Here is a 12,576-nt window from a genome sequence, read left to right on the forward strand (position 1 = left end):
GAGCCAAGAAGATACCAAGAACACACGGCGATGGATTCACTAGCAAAATAAAATGAGTGCCGTTTTGCCGTGTTGCGCGGTTTGGTCTTGGGATTTCTTGGTGCTCTTGGTGCTCTTGGAGACTGGAGTTGCCGTGGGTGGCCCTGGACGCCCAGCAAACCAAATTCGGCACAGCCCCAGCCGAAGGGATGACAGCAAATGGCAAAGGGTCACACCATGAAGCGGATATTTCAAGAGAGACTTGCGCGTCTCATCTCCATGTCTGGTCGAAACGCGCGAGACCCCTTCCAAGACTATCCTCAGAATCGGGAAAAAATTGATCTGATAGGTAAAGGCGACGTACGCACTTCTCCTCCGTTCCCCTCCCCCTCATCCCGATGTCGACCAACAGAGATAACCCCTCCACAGATGGCCCTGTTTTTGTTTTACGCCGTCGCGCTTGGTTCGTCATGATGAACCCTGCTCGATTCATCCCGGTACGGAACGATGTTCTCAACGGGCCAACGCCCAAAAAGTCGCAAGATTGGGTTCGTGGGGGGTCCACAGCCAGCCCCCCAAACTCCCGTTTTCGGGTGTACCCAGTTACATCGGCACGATCGGACATTTCCCCGGCTGGAGAATGCTCCACGCCGCCGATCACCATCTTCGGGCCAGCCCGAGCTGTCACTTTTCCCTCTGCAACGTCAGCATGTGCTCAGTCATGAATAATTGAATCACTAAGTCATGCTTCCTCACGTTGTCAGGCACGTCTCGGTATTTCCATCAGAGCTTGGTTTCGTTGGCACTGCTGTCGTCTCGAATGACCTTGCTGAACCAGAAAAGCCCTAGCGGAAAGCTGATGCTCCGGAACGTGGCGGGGGACAACCTGTGCTTTGGCGGTGTTCAATAAGTATAAAATTCCATCGTCTTCGGATAGATGACCGTCAAAGCTCCTAGGACGTATCTTACTGCGATGGAAATGAAGACCAAGCCCTGCTGCTCAATCCCGAAGCCACACACTATGCTACACACGTATTGCAGCGCTGTAAAGAAGGATGTAGGTGTCCATTGCGTCCATCACCAGCCCTTTTGGTTCACAACGAACGGCTCCTATCGCTGGGACGTTTTACTGTCCGCGGATGTGGATAAAGAACGGGACAGTGCAGGTGTGTCCTAGTCCCGGGCCAAGAGATGGCACGAGGATGTACGTGGCCGAAGACAGCGAGCATTCAGATGGCCAAGTTACAAGAGACTCGGGGCCCTACGAGAGACCGGGGGACGCATATTTCGGCGAAGCTGTGGCAGAACCCTACGCCGAGAGCGAAGAGCCCATCCAGAGGAAAGCTCATGAGACGGGGTGCCGGCCAACTGCCTCCGATGATGGACCGCCAACGACAGGATCCGAGCTGAGGGCGAAGACGTACATTGCTCAAGGCACGATTGCCTACATCATGGTCAAGCCGAACTACACGATGAGGTAGGCACGAGCGGGCATGATGATGAAGGTTCCCAAGCTTGCGTTGGGTTGTCAGTTCATTGGCCTCCCCTTCTGCAATTCGAAAGGGTTGGATGACTTACACAGTGAAAACAACAAGGGATAACATAACGACTTTTCTAGTCTTGAACGTGCGCACCCAATCCATGTGGGTATGCGTAAATTTGTCCCAATCCCATTCCGAGTTATCTTTCTCTTGGTCTTCTGACCAGCTTCTAATAGCCTCATCGATGCCGCCTGGTGGTGGTCCTTGTTTTTCGGGATTCTCCAAGGGGCTGTTTTGGCCGAATTTTGGCGACATTAGTCTGTTTTGTCCCACACTAAGATGCGGCTGCTAGATTCCCGTAGATGCAGCAGACGCGAAATATGATCAGGACTAGCTAACCCAACACCAGGTTGGAGACCGTCTAAGATACCAGCATTATCGAAGGACAATTGGCCGTTAATGGTCCTGTCGCTGGTCATATAGTGGTATTTTCCGCTGTCTTCAACAGAGCTGCACTGCCTGATGTCCAAGGAATGCAGCTTGTAGGCATCTTGCATCAAAAAGCTTCTGAGAACATCTCTGATTCGAATATGGTGCTTCCGAAGGGAAGAGAAACGTGCAAAGCCATGGAGACGGTAATGTTGAGGAACATCGGTCAAATGTCGCCGAGCAGTTGTGGAAGGAGCTGTTCAGTCTGTACATACAGGGCCGCAAGGGTTCTCAAATCCGGCAGCGACAGGGGTGGGCCCCTGGACGCTCGACCGGGGATTTTCCTCAGCGTCTTCCATGACTTCAGGCGAGCTCCGTCATCCCTGCTCAAGCTTCCGGTCCGTCTCAAAAATTCGTCGAACATTTCCACATTCCCAAAGCTTGCACCAACATCGGGCAATGCGAGCCCGGAGCCACCACAACCGTCGTTGATCATGTCCTCGACCGAAACCGCAGCCTCGACAGCACCGATAGCATCACCGGCGGCTGCAGCACCGTTAGAAGCTCCGATTGCGGCACCCACAGCAGCATCGTCCGGTCCAGCCTCGATCTTTAGCCTCGATGCCCTCTTCAACAACCCCCTCTTCGCCGGCGGCATCGGCCTAGCGAGTCTAGGCGCCGTAGCAGCCTTCGGCCGCAAAGGCGTCGTTGTCGCAGCCGGAGCTGCCCGCCGCCGCCTCCTCGTCAACGTCGAGATCAGCAAGCAGGATCCGGCGTACCCATGGATCCTGGCGTGGCTTTCGCAGCCGCGGGAGCAGGCTGGCTTCATCGCCTCACGCATCACCCGCATCCACAACCTCTCCGTCTCGACAACCACCACGACCCAGCGAGGCGCGAATAGCCCGACGAATGCGCACTTTTTCCTACAGCCTGGCTATGGGCGACATATTGTCAAGCACAAGAATGCGTTCATCGCAATCAACCGCGAGAAGCACAACACGGCCAACATGAACACTGGCGAGCCGCACGAGATCGTGCAGCTAACAACGCTGTGGGCGCATCGTCATGTCTTTGAGGATATCTTCGGTGAGGCACACGCGCTGGCAGCCAAGGCGAACGAGGGCAAGACGGTCGTATACTCTGCGAGAGGCATGGAATGGGCGCCGCTCGGTGATCCTCGGAAGAAGCGACCTCTCGGCTCGGTTATACTGGATGAAGGCGTTAAGGAGGGCATCGTGGACGACGTCAAGGATTTCCTGGGACGACAGCAGTGGTATGTTGACCGCGGCATTCCCTACCGCCGTGGATACCTGCTGTTCGGACCCCCTGGCAGCGGCAAGAGTTCCTTCATCCAGTCTCTCGCTGGTGAGCTGGACTTTAGCGTGGCCATGGTCAACCTCAGCGAGATGGGTATGACGGACGACAAGCTGGCGTATCTCTTGACGAAGTTGCCTCGTCGGAGTATTTTGCTGCTGGAGGACGCAGACTCTGCGTTCATCAACCGCCGCCAGCGTGATGCCGATGGCTACAGCGGCGCCAGTGTCACCTTTTCTGGTCTCCTGAACGCGCTCGACGGGTTGGCAGCTGGCGAGGAGCGCATCGCGTTTTTGACGACAAACCACATTGAGCGTCTTGATCCGGCCCTGATTCGACCGGGTCGTGTAGACATGATGATGCGTATCGGCGAGGCGACCAAGTATCAGGCTGGCCTGATGTGGGATCGCTTCTACGGCGATGTGGACACAGACGGTGCTGGTCGGGAACGTTTCCTGCAGAGACTCGAGGACCTAGGGCTATTTGGCAATGGAACCGGGGAGACGGCAAATAGGTTCACGAGCACAGCAGCGATTCAAGGCTTGTTCTTGTTCAACAAGAATGACATGCAGAGCGCGATTGATATGGCTGAGGGTCTTATCCCGCGCAAGTTTGAGGCGGAGGATGCAATCCCCGAAGGAGCCATCAAAACGAAAGCCTAAGATGACAGTCAAGATATCAGAGGCACATTGGAGGATGTAAAGTTTTGTAACACCATGTATAAACCATCTAGACAAAATCTGAAATGATACCCATGTCCAACATTAAGCCTCGTTAGACATTGAAAGCACGAGGTATCTCTGCATTGAGAGACACGAGCGCACTGATATGAATGACCTGTCGCTGACGCCTTCTCCCTGACTCTTCGCCTCTTATCTATTCGCTCCCAATGCACCTTCCGTTGCAACGGCTTATGGCCAACACGTGAGTCCGAACGGTTGGAGAGAAGTTCGCGCCACTAGTGAGTCAGCCCGGTCAACTGGTTCACTTCCACTATCGACGGCAGCTACTTGATATCGAGAACCTTATTTCGTCTTACTCCAACATCTCGGATTCTTCTCCACCTTTCAACATCCGCAATCCCGCGAATATATTGCCTCTCTTGGTAGTTGATCAATCGGCAAGCGCATTCTTGCACATTTCGGCTGTGCAAGAGATCTCCAGGCACATACAGCACCAACCGTCCGAACCATTGACCCCGCAGCAGGGATCTCGCTTCTAGGCGCATTCCATCTCCTTCGGGCGCTAGGCATCCATCACAAGACACCATATCAATCCTTCATCTCAAAGCTTTTGTCAACTTCCGTCATCAAGCAGCGTCTCAGCATCACACATCACGATGCCGCAGAGAAATCTCTTCGACTTCGCCTTCTCTAGAAACGGCGGCGGAGTACAGAAGAAACCTCGCTCGCCAAATCGGCAGTCCCCCACGCAGTCATCATCAGCACCAGGCCCCTCATCCTCGTCAAAATCCGTCCAAAAACCATCAGACCGCTCAAGCCCATCACTCGCTGCCGTCGCAGCAGAAACCCGCTCCGCGCTTCCCCAGATCCTCCCCCACCTCCCCAATATCAACGCCTCGAAATCAGAAGATCTGCACCTGGACTACCTCCCGCCTCTCAAAACCTCTGCTTGTCCAGGACACACCCCGCGCGCAAAGATCAAGATCGTCAACGAGGACTCACTGAATGCGGCAATCGAGCTCGCTGCACGACGACCTGATGGCGGGCGTGTGGCGGTGCTGAATATGGCTTCAGATATCCACGCTGGCGGCGGGTGGTTGAAGGGTGCGATTGCGCAGGAGGAAGCCATGTGTTATCGCTCGTCGCTTTATCTCAGCTTGCATAAACGGTATTATCCCTTCAAGCGCCGTGGGGGACTTTACACGCCTGATGTGGTTGTTATTCGAGGTGACATGGCGAGCGGTCACAAGCTTCTCGCCCCGCGGGTTGCGTATGACGATTTACCCGTGGTGAGTGTTCTCAGCATTGCGGCGATTCGGAGACCGGAAGTGGTGAAGCGGAAAATCTCTACGCCTGCGGGGGACGAAGAAGTGTACGAGTTTGCAAAAGAGACTGATCGGACGCTCACGATGAGTAAGATGCGGCTTTGTTTGAGGATGGCGGCGAGTCGGGGTCACAGCTTGCTTGTGCTTGGCGCGTTGGGGTGTGGTGCATTTAGAAACCCTCCTGAGGAGATTGTCAAGTGTTGGCTTGAGGTTCTGGGTGAGGCTGAATTCGGGGGTGGATGGTGGAGGGAGGTTTGGTTTGCAGTTTACGATCGGAAGAATGAGGGAAATTTTGAGATTTTCGAGGACGCATTGGGCGGTGTTCGGGTTTGATGCATTTCAAGAGAATAAATATCTTTCAAGTATTACCATGTCTCGACCGAAAAGCAAACGGCATTGAAATCAAGGCCAATTGAAGGCAGTCAAATGCAAGGCCCATTTGCTCGATGGTAGAACCATGTAGATCTCGCCATAGATGTGACGAGACATATATGAAAGTTACGGATACTATATGCTTTGTGGAAGGGGCAGATTCGGTGTCGTAAATGTCTAACTGTTTAAATATACCCAAAAGCCCCCATCAATTAATACCAAGACCCGAAATGATCCAAATGTGTTTCCCCATGTGTACTCCGTATGCGTGAAAGAAATCTTGTGGCCCGAATGTTTTAGTATCCCCGCCGATCCCCGGCCGTCCCATCGCGCGGTACGCTGAAAGGCCGGCCCCACTACCCGGTGTGAGTGCCGGGACCCCTAGCTGAGTGTGCAGCTAGACATAGCCTTTCCTCATGTAGTATTGGTGATGCACGCAACCTTCAGCAAGGAAAGAAAGTTCCGCGTGGGCTACCGAGCGGAACTCGAGTGATCCAACGTGACCATCGTGTAGTTGTATGTCTCGCGTCTGATTGAGTATCTTCCTAAGGCGTTGCGGTCGAGATAGTGGGGTGTAGAAGAGGACGGCTCCCTGTAGGCTTCAGAGTCCGGTCTCCATGATGGTTGGGTTTGAGCGTGGGCGGAAAGCACTGGCGCTGTCTTACAATGAGTGAATGAACTTTCAACGTGAAAAAGGCTTTGTCTCTGCATGACGTATGGTGATGATGACGGAAGGGAAAAAACAATTTTACCTGGGAGCTCAGCACGCTGCTGTCTTTGACGTACCCGTTGCAGTACTTTGAATATGATGGGGGGGAGGGCGATGAATAGAGCGACAATGGCGATGACGGCCTCCGTTGAGATGCCCATTGTCAGGGCAACAATCCTTATGAATATATCTTACTGTTGAGATTTGAAAACCAATAGTATCCTGCGCCGCAGAGTCAAGACAGAACATGTGCGGGTGGTAGGAGAATGGCATATGAAGTTTGAGCAGTTTGTCTTCTTATTAACAATGATAATGAGCCTTATGTTGATTACCTACACACGAAATGGTAGTCAATTGCTGTGTATGTTGGTCGACTGCTGCGTGTGTGTCTCGATCGCTTTCTATATATATTGGTCATTGGCTATGTAGATCAGTTGACTGTCATTCAATTACCAGAAAATCCTTAACAGCAAATGAGAAGAAATGCAATTAAGCCATTAGGTCGTTCCGACACCCACACAGGGAGCCCCGCCTTCAGCGCCCCGCCAGCTTTCCAGCGTGCCTTACCTACAGCAGCACTTAATCCATTAATTCGTCCAGCAAAAGAGCCGGAAGTAGTGCGCCAATGAGGCATGGCACCCTTCAAACCGAGGAAGCCGGGCATCGATGTACATATTGGTTGTTGTGATGGCTTCAACCATCCGTAACCTCACCGTCCGTCACATGACCTCGGTTTTGCTCGCACCTTTTTTTCAGAGTGAGCTACGTAGCTATTCCCTACCTTCAATAAAGTGACCGATTTTTGTGCACATCTCGATACCTACACTGGTACCCTGTAGCATTGGAGGAGTCATCAACTTCTTTCGTTTCTATTTTGAACTTCTACTTCAGTTGACTACGGTGACGTCTGGAGCGGGTTACTTACTTATCGAAGCTTGACAGGTAGGAGGTGGTCAAGGAAGAAATCAGCTTATTCCGAGCGGAGGTGGTCTGAAGTGCTTTGAATTGGTATTTGCAATCTTTTAATCGAAATTTCGCTAGGCTGAATACCTCCAGTCTTCTAGCTGTTCAGAGGGACAGCCAATCCCGCAACAATCCAGCACTTCAGATGTCTCTGGCCCACAGGTTAAGCATACCGCCTCTCCTTCTCCTGCCACCTCAAGGGCATGGCTTCTCCAATCGTGCCAAATGCGACATACCCAGTTTCCTCCGAAGGTCTGACATCGCCGATGCAAACTCGCACTCCTCTGGTCCTTTTTACCTGACTGGTGCCATCCTCCAAGGAGCTCTGTTGGGCTACGTTCACGTGGGTGCTATCTCTCAAGAAGTACGTGGCTCGATCCAGTACATCAGGTCCTCGTCTGAGACAACTGAAGATGCTAGCTGCAATACCCGAAGCCAGCATAATTGTCGATGCGATGAATAGAATCGAAATCCAAAGTCCGCTGACACGCACAACTAACTCATCCGGTATTCTCATACCCGTGGTATTTTGAACTATCGTCTTTTCGATTGCCCGGTTGAGGGTATGTGCCTGGAAGTTGAAGTCGCCGGTGATGTTGCGTGACGCCACCGAGGCAAGCCAGAAGGTGTTGAGCAGCTGCGAGAAACGCTGTGAAAATACCGCATCTCCTACTTCGTAAATATCAGTTCCGTTGTAAGAGCCGATGCCCGGTGCTGAAAAAGGGGCGGCCGGGTGGGTGAAATAGGTTTCCAAAGGCGAAGGGTATGGTTTGTACCATGCGCCATTATCCGCCTCCCATGTTGTCAAGGTAACCCGCATGAACGTTGTCATGAATAAGTCGAAGACTCCCGCCGGTGCCATTTTTGGGGATCCTTCCGCAATGACACCATCCAATACTGTCGTCACTGTCATGTTGTCTGGCTTCTCAATCCGTCTAATACTACGGGCACCACAGAGATCTCCAGCACAAGCCACATCGACTTCGGCATACGTCGTTGTAAGTGTACATGTAGCATTGGTCGTTATGCTATCTTGGGGGTAGTAGGATGTGAATATCAACTTTCTAGGATCCTTGCTAAAGAGGCCGTGAAATCCGTCGGATTTGATGAGCAAAGTCCTGCCGGTAGTGTAGGCTGCTTCTCGCCCAAGGGTTTTGTTCTTGTATGCGAACCACCCAACGAGGGACATTGATGCTCCACGCCGGACTAAACAGTCTGCATGCATATAGGCCGTCTCGAAGGTGAAAGAGTAGTTATATCCTTGGGAGAAGCCCCCTCGAGTCGCGATAGGTATACCCATAATGGCTGACCAAGTCGTATTGGCACCGTCGGGGCTGACGTCGTACCAGCCGTCGGCATCGGCTGCCGCTGTTGGGGGATAATATTCGAGCATGGGGATCTTGACGTTGCCGAAGGCATCCCGAGGTCTTGCTTTAATGTCCTGGGGGAAAGACAAGGCCGAGACAAAGGCTCCTTGAATTGAGGGCATTGCGCTGAATCCGGCCGAACTCTGAGCTCCTGAGTGTGGAAACACGGACATGAACTCAAGGTTCTCAAACGGATACGGTTCTGATGTTTGAGACGGGATCACATCGATGATGCGAAGAGCTGCTTGGCCCCCGAGTGGAGACATAGCCCAGAGTGCTATCAGGAGTGGTGACAGGATGTTCACACGTCGTAGAGATAGAGGCGTCGTAATGGCACTGAAAACCATGCGGCAGCTGAGGAGATACTCTAGACTGAGAATCGAGACGCCACGTTCCATCTTCCAACCGGCCGCAGCCTTGAGCAAATTGGCGGCAACGGCTGCAAATACGATGGGGAAGACGGTCGGGCTGTACGTCGCGGCCATACGTAAGGTTGGAACCATTCCCGAGTCGATCGGCCAGTTGTTGTGTTTGAGAGCCATCATGCCGTAAATGATGAAGCATAGGGACAGAATGATGAGAAGAACATCAAGAAGGAATTGCTGGATTGCGCCAGCGGAGTCTCTCTTCCTAATGCTATGCGTCTCCGTGGGAGCGGATGCGGCCTTCTTGTCGCGGCTGCCTTCGCTAATAAGGCTCTCCGCCGGGTCGTTATTCGGGTCATCCGATGAGGGAGATGCGGCATTTGTGGCGCCACTGTCGAAATTGGCTCCTTCGGTGGAGTTGGAGTCGTGTAAGATATCCGGCATGATGCGTGGCTTCATTCGGATGATACATCTATTCGCGTTCCGAGTTCAGTGCGCCCAAACTTGACGGATGAGAAGCCGTTCGACTGGGGGTCGGTGAAAAGGGGAACAACGTTGGACAAGAGCTGATTTGGCAAGAAGGGACTGCTTGATGGGCGGGTCATTCCTCGGCTGTTCGACGCGACGCTGTGCCGCAATGTTGGAAGCATCGCTGGTCCGCAATCTAAGACAGTATGTAACGCACCCCAGTTGCCTGCATGCCCAAGAGGAAAGGCTGTATGGCTGCCTCGTCGCTTATGTTGGTCTCGCAGTCTTGGCAGCTGAGAACGGTCGTTGGCGAACATGACATACAGCTAGATCAAACGTGTTATATGTTATCTGCGGACATGTTTGTTGAGACACTCCGTAGGAGTGTGGGTGCATCTTATTAAACATTTGCATCTCGAGTATCGCGTCAAATTTGTGAATCTGCGGTTTCTATATGATAGTTGTGGTCAGACTTGGGCATCTTGTGATAGAGTCTTTAAGAATCACCTCTCCCTTTTCGATACCGAGGGACGAGCTTACCTTCCAGATGCAAGAGCCAGAGCAAGTAGTGGGTAAGACTATTCGTACTCGGCTTGCTTCGTATAAAGTGAACGACGCAATGGAGTTCCCACTGATGTTGATTCCGTAAATATCTAGACCCATTTTCAAATATTTCCACGGCTCTTCTACGTCGGCATTCAACAGTCCGAGTCAGCTCATCCTCCAAGTCGACTCATGTAGCACCGGACTGCTAAGTACGTGCGAATAGCTCCAGCGATGTTCGGGAAGCACTTGATGTTTCGCCAACTTTGTCTGAGTGCTTGCTATTGCTTCGAAAAAAGGAGCTTCCGAACTGAAAGGCAACTCGATTACCACTCTGGAGACCTTTGTCACATGATCGATGCACTTGACCTGACTGAAACTGAGACTAAAGAGCTGTTAACGTAGCAACTTCTCTTAGACGAAGCCACATCCTTTGTTCCCCACAAGATAGCATCGTTTACGGCAGATCTGATGCTCTGTGCACACAAGTCCGAAGTTCCAAACGGGAATGGACAAAGCTAAAGAAAAAGGGATCTAAGCCGTTGTGCAAAGAACGACGGAGAATGTTCAATGTTGAACTCTTTGAATGCCACTACATTGTCACTTGACAGAGGGCCAGTCCGAAAATGGTGGCGAATACATATACCCAGGGTCTTCTTCCCTGAATCACATCTCGCCAATCCACACCAACCCAAAACGTTTCCCTCGACACCTCGAGATCTTCTTTTCTTTCGCATATACGACTTTAGCCAATACCCTAGCCACTCTTTTCTCGGCACACGATCTTTTCTCTCACAATTCTTTCCCTCAAAGAACGCCCATGATGCTTTCCAACATGAACCAAATTTTCTTTCTCGCTTCGATGCTGGCATCGACGACCTTTGGACACGTTGTCCTCGAGAACCCCAAGCCCTTCAAGTTTGTTGCTGACGGTCCTACTAACCCAATTTCTAGCACAGGTGATGACTTCCCATGCAAGATCCCCTCCGGAGCCAGTTACATCATCGACGGAGCACCTACAGTCATCGCCATTGGCGAGACCTTCGAGGCCACCTTCAAGGGCCAGGCTGTCCACGGAGGCGGCAGCTGCCAGTTCGCCCTCAGCGCCGACGCCAACCCGACAAAGGATTCCAAGTGGATGGTCATCCACTCCATCGAGGGCGGTTGCCCGGCCCGCAACCAAAAGGGTAACCTCGAAGGTCCCAATGAAGATAAGTACCCCTTCAAGATCCCCTCCAGTATCGCACCCGGTGACTACGTCTTCGCCTGGATCTGGCTCGCCAGAGTTGGCGGCCAGCCAGAGTACTACATGAACTGTGCCCCCATCACCGTCACTGGTGGCGCTGGCGGTGCTACCAAGAAGAAGCGTGGACCCTTTGCTGATCGTCGCATGTCCCTGGCGAAGCGTGAAGAGTTTCCCGAGCTCTTCATGGCCAACATTGGAGAAGTTGCTGGCGGCTGCACCACTGGAGAGGCTCTCAACGCCCAGGTCCCCATTGCTTTTCCCAACCGCGGCCTCTACTTCGATCGACCCGAGGGCGACAATCTCTACAAGCAGCCCTGTGACGGTAACCCCAATGCCGGAAGCCCTGTTGAGGCTCCGGCTGGCGGCGATGTGCCTGCAGGTACCATTGCTACGTCTGTTCCGACATCTAGCATTGGCGACGGCTCGTCTCTTTCACCACCGGTCGCAACTGGCTCCTCCGCCATTGCCTCTTCCATCATTTCGACACAGGAGCCGGCTCCGACCACAGTACCTGCTGAACTTACCGCTCCCGTCAAGCCTACTGCCCCCATCACACCAACTGCTCCGGCCGAATCTTCTATCCCACCAGCTCCTACAGCTTCTATGATTTCTCCTATCGAGACTCCAGTCCCTACTGGCATCGTTCCGACTCCTTTTATCTCTTTCATCACAGTCACGGTTACCGCCACCGACTGTGGAGCACCGGCGACTCCAGATGTGCCCGTATTTGAGCCCACCGCCGTCCCTACAACCTCGCCTGATTCTCCCACACCTGACCCCGACTCCGACGAGGACTCTGATTCCGACCCCGACTCTTGCACTGAAGGCTACTTGACCTGCTTGGAGGATGAAACACACTTCGCTACTTGCACTGGCGGCGAGTCGACTGCGCCGCAGCCGATTGCCCCTGGCTTCAAGTGTGCCGCTGGAGAGGGTGAAGGTCTAGACATCTCGCCCATTGGAGGAGAGTATTAGAAGGTAGTCCTAAGTAGTGCACGGAATGGATCCTGGCGTCAAGTGCTATGCTTTTAGCTCAAACAATCAAAGGCGAAGTTGATTTCACATGTGCTTTGCTAGCACTTGTGAACTCCCCTCTCCTAACATGTCAACCAGCTGTGGAACATAGGCAAGGTGCATACAATTCGTTTTCATGTAGGTCACGCTTAACTACTAGAATTAGTTCATCATTGAAATATCTTGCCCTCACTCAGGTCAATGTGGATGGATGCCTTCATGTCATTACAGCCCGGACTGTCGCCAATAGTCATAATCGGCCCCACTTTCCACAAACCCGGCGGCCGCTCGGGCAAGGGGGGCCAGTCCGAGGTTCTG

At 52.7% G+C, this 12,576-nt stretch overlaps 4 protein-coding genes across 4 annotated transcripts; 3 read left to right on the forward strand and 1 right to left on the reverse strand.

Moving 5' to 3' along the window:
- Window positions 1-2,383: 2,383 nt before the first annotated feature.
- Window positions 2,384-3,865, forward strand: BDZ83DRAFT_579407 (BCS1 N terminal-domain-containing protein; the record flags this gene model as incomplete). The annotated part of the gene is made up of 1 exon (XM_060505231.1): window positions 2,384-3,865. The coding sequence occupies one exon, from the start codon at window positions 2,384-2,386 to the stop codon at window positions 3,863-3,865; it is 1,482 nt and encodes a 493-aa protein (XP_060364165.1).
- A 677-nt stretch (window positions 3,866-4,542) lies between these two features.
- On the forward strand, window positions 4,543-5,544 carry BDZ83DRAFT_579415 (uncharacterized protein; the record flags this gene model as incomplete). Its single annotated transcript, XM_060505233.1, has 1 exon — window positions 4,543-5,544. One exon carries the CDS (start codon window positions 4,543-4,545, stop codon window positions 5,542-5,544), a length of 1,002 nt encoding a protein of 333 aa, XP_060364166.1.
- Window positions 5,545-7,418: 1,874 nt separating this feature from the next.
- On the reverse strand, window positions 7,419-10,118 carry BDZ83DRAFT_720195 (uncharacterized protein; the record flags this gene model as incomplete). Its single annotated transcript, XM_060512254.1, has 2 exons — window positions 7,419-9,320; window positions 9,996-10,118. The coding sequence occupies 2 exons, from the start codon at window positions 10,116-10,118 to the stop codon at window positions 7,419-7,421; spliced, it is 2,025 nt and encodes a 674-aa protein (XP_060364167.1).
- A 552-nt stretch (window positions 10,119-10,670) lies between these two features.
- Window positions 10,671-12,219, forward strand: BDZ83DRAFT_731414 (endoglucanase; the record flags this gene model as incomplete). The annotated part of the gene is made up of 1 exon (XM_060512872.1): window positions 10,671-12,219. Exon 1 carries the CDS (start codon window positions 10,819-10,821, stop codon window positions 12,217-12,219), a length of 1,401 nt encoding a protein of 466 aa, XP_060364168.1. The 5' UTR covers window positions 10,671-10,818.
- Between the last annotated feature and the right edge of the window lie 357 nt (window positions 12,220-12,576).

Source organism: Colletotrichum acutatum (genome assembly GCF_030867785.1).
Source record: "Colletotrichum acutatum strain CBS 112980 chromosome Unknown BDZ83scaffold_56, whole genome shotgun sequence".
NCBI classification, from domain to species: domain Eukaryota; kingdom Fungi; phylum Ascomycota; class Sordariomycetes; order Glomerellales; family Glomerellaceae; genus Colletotrichum; species Colletotrichum acutatum.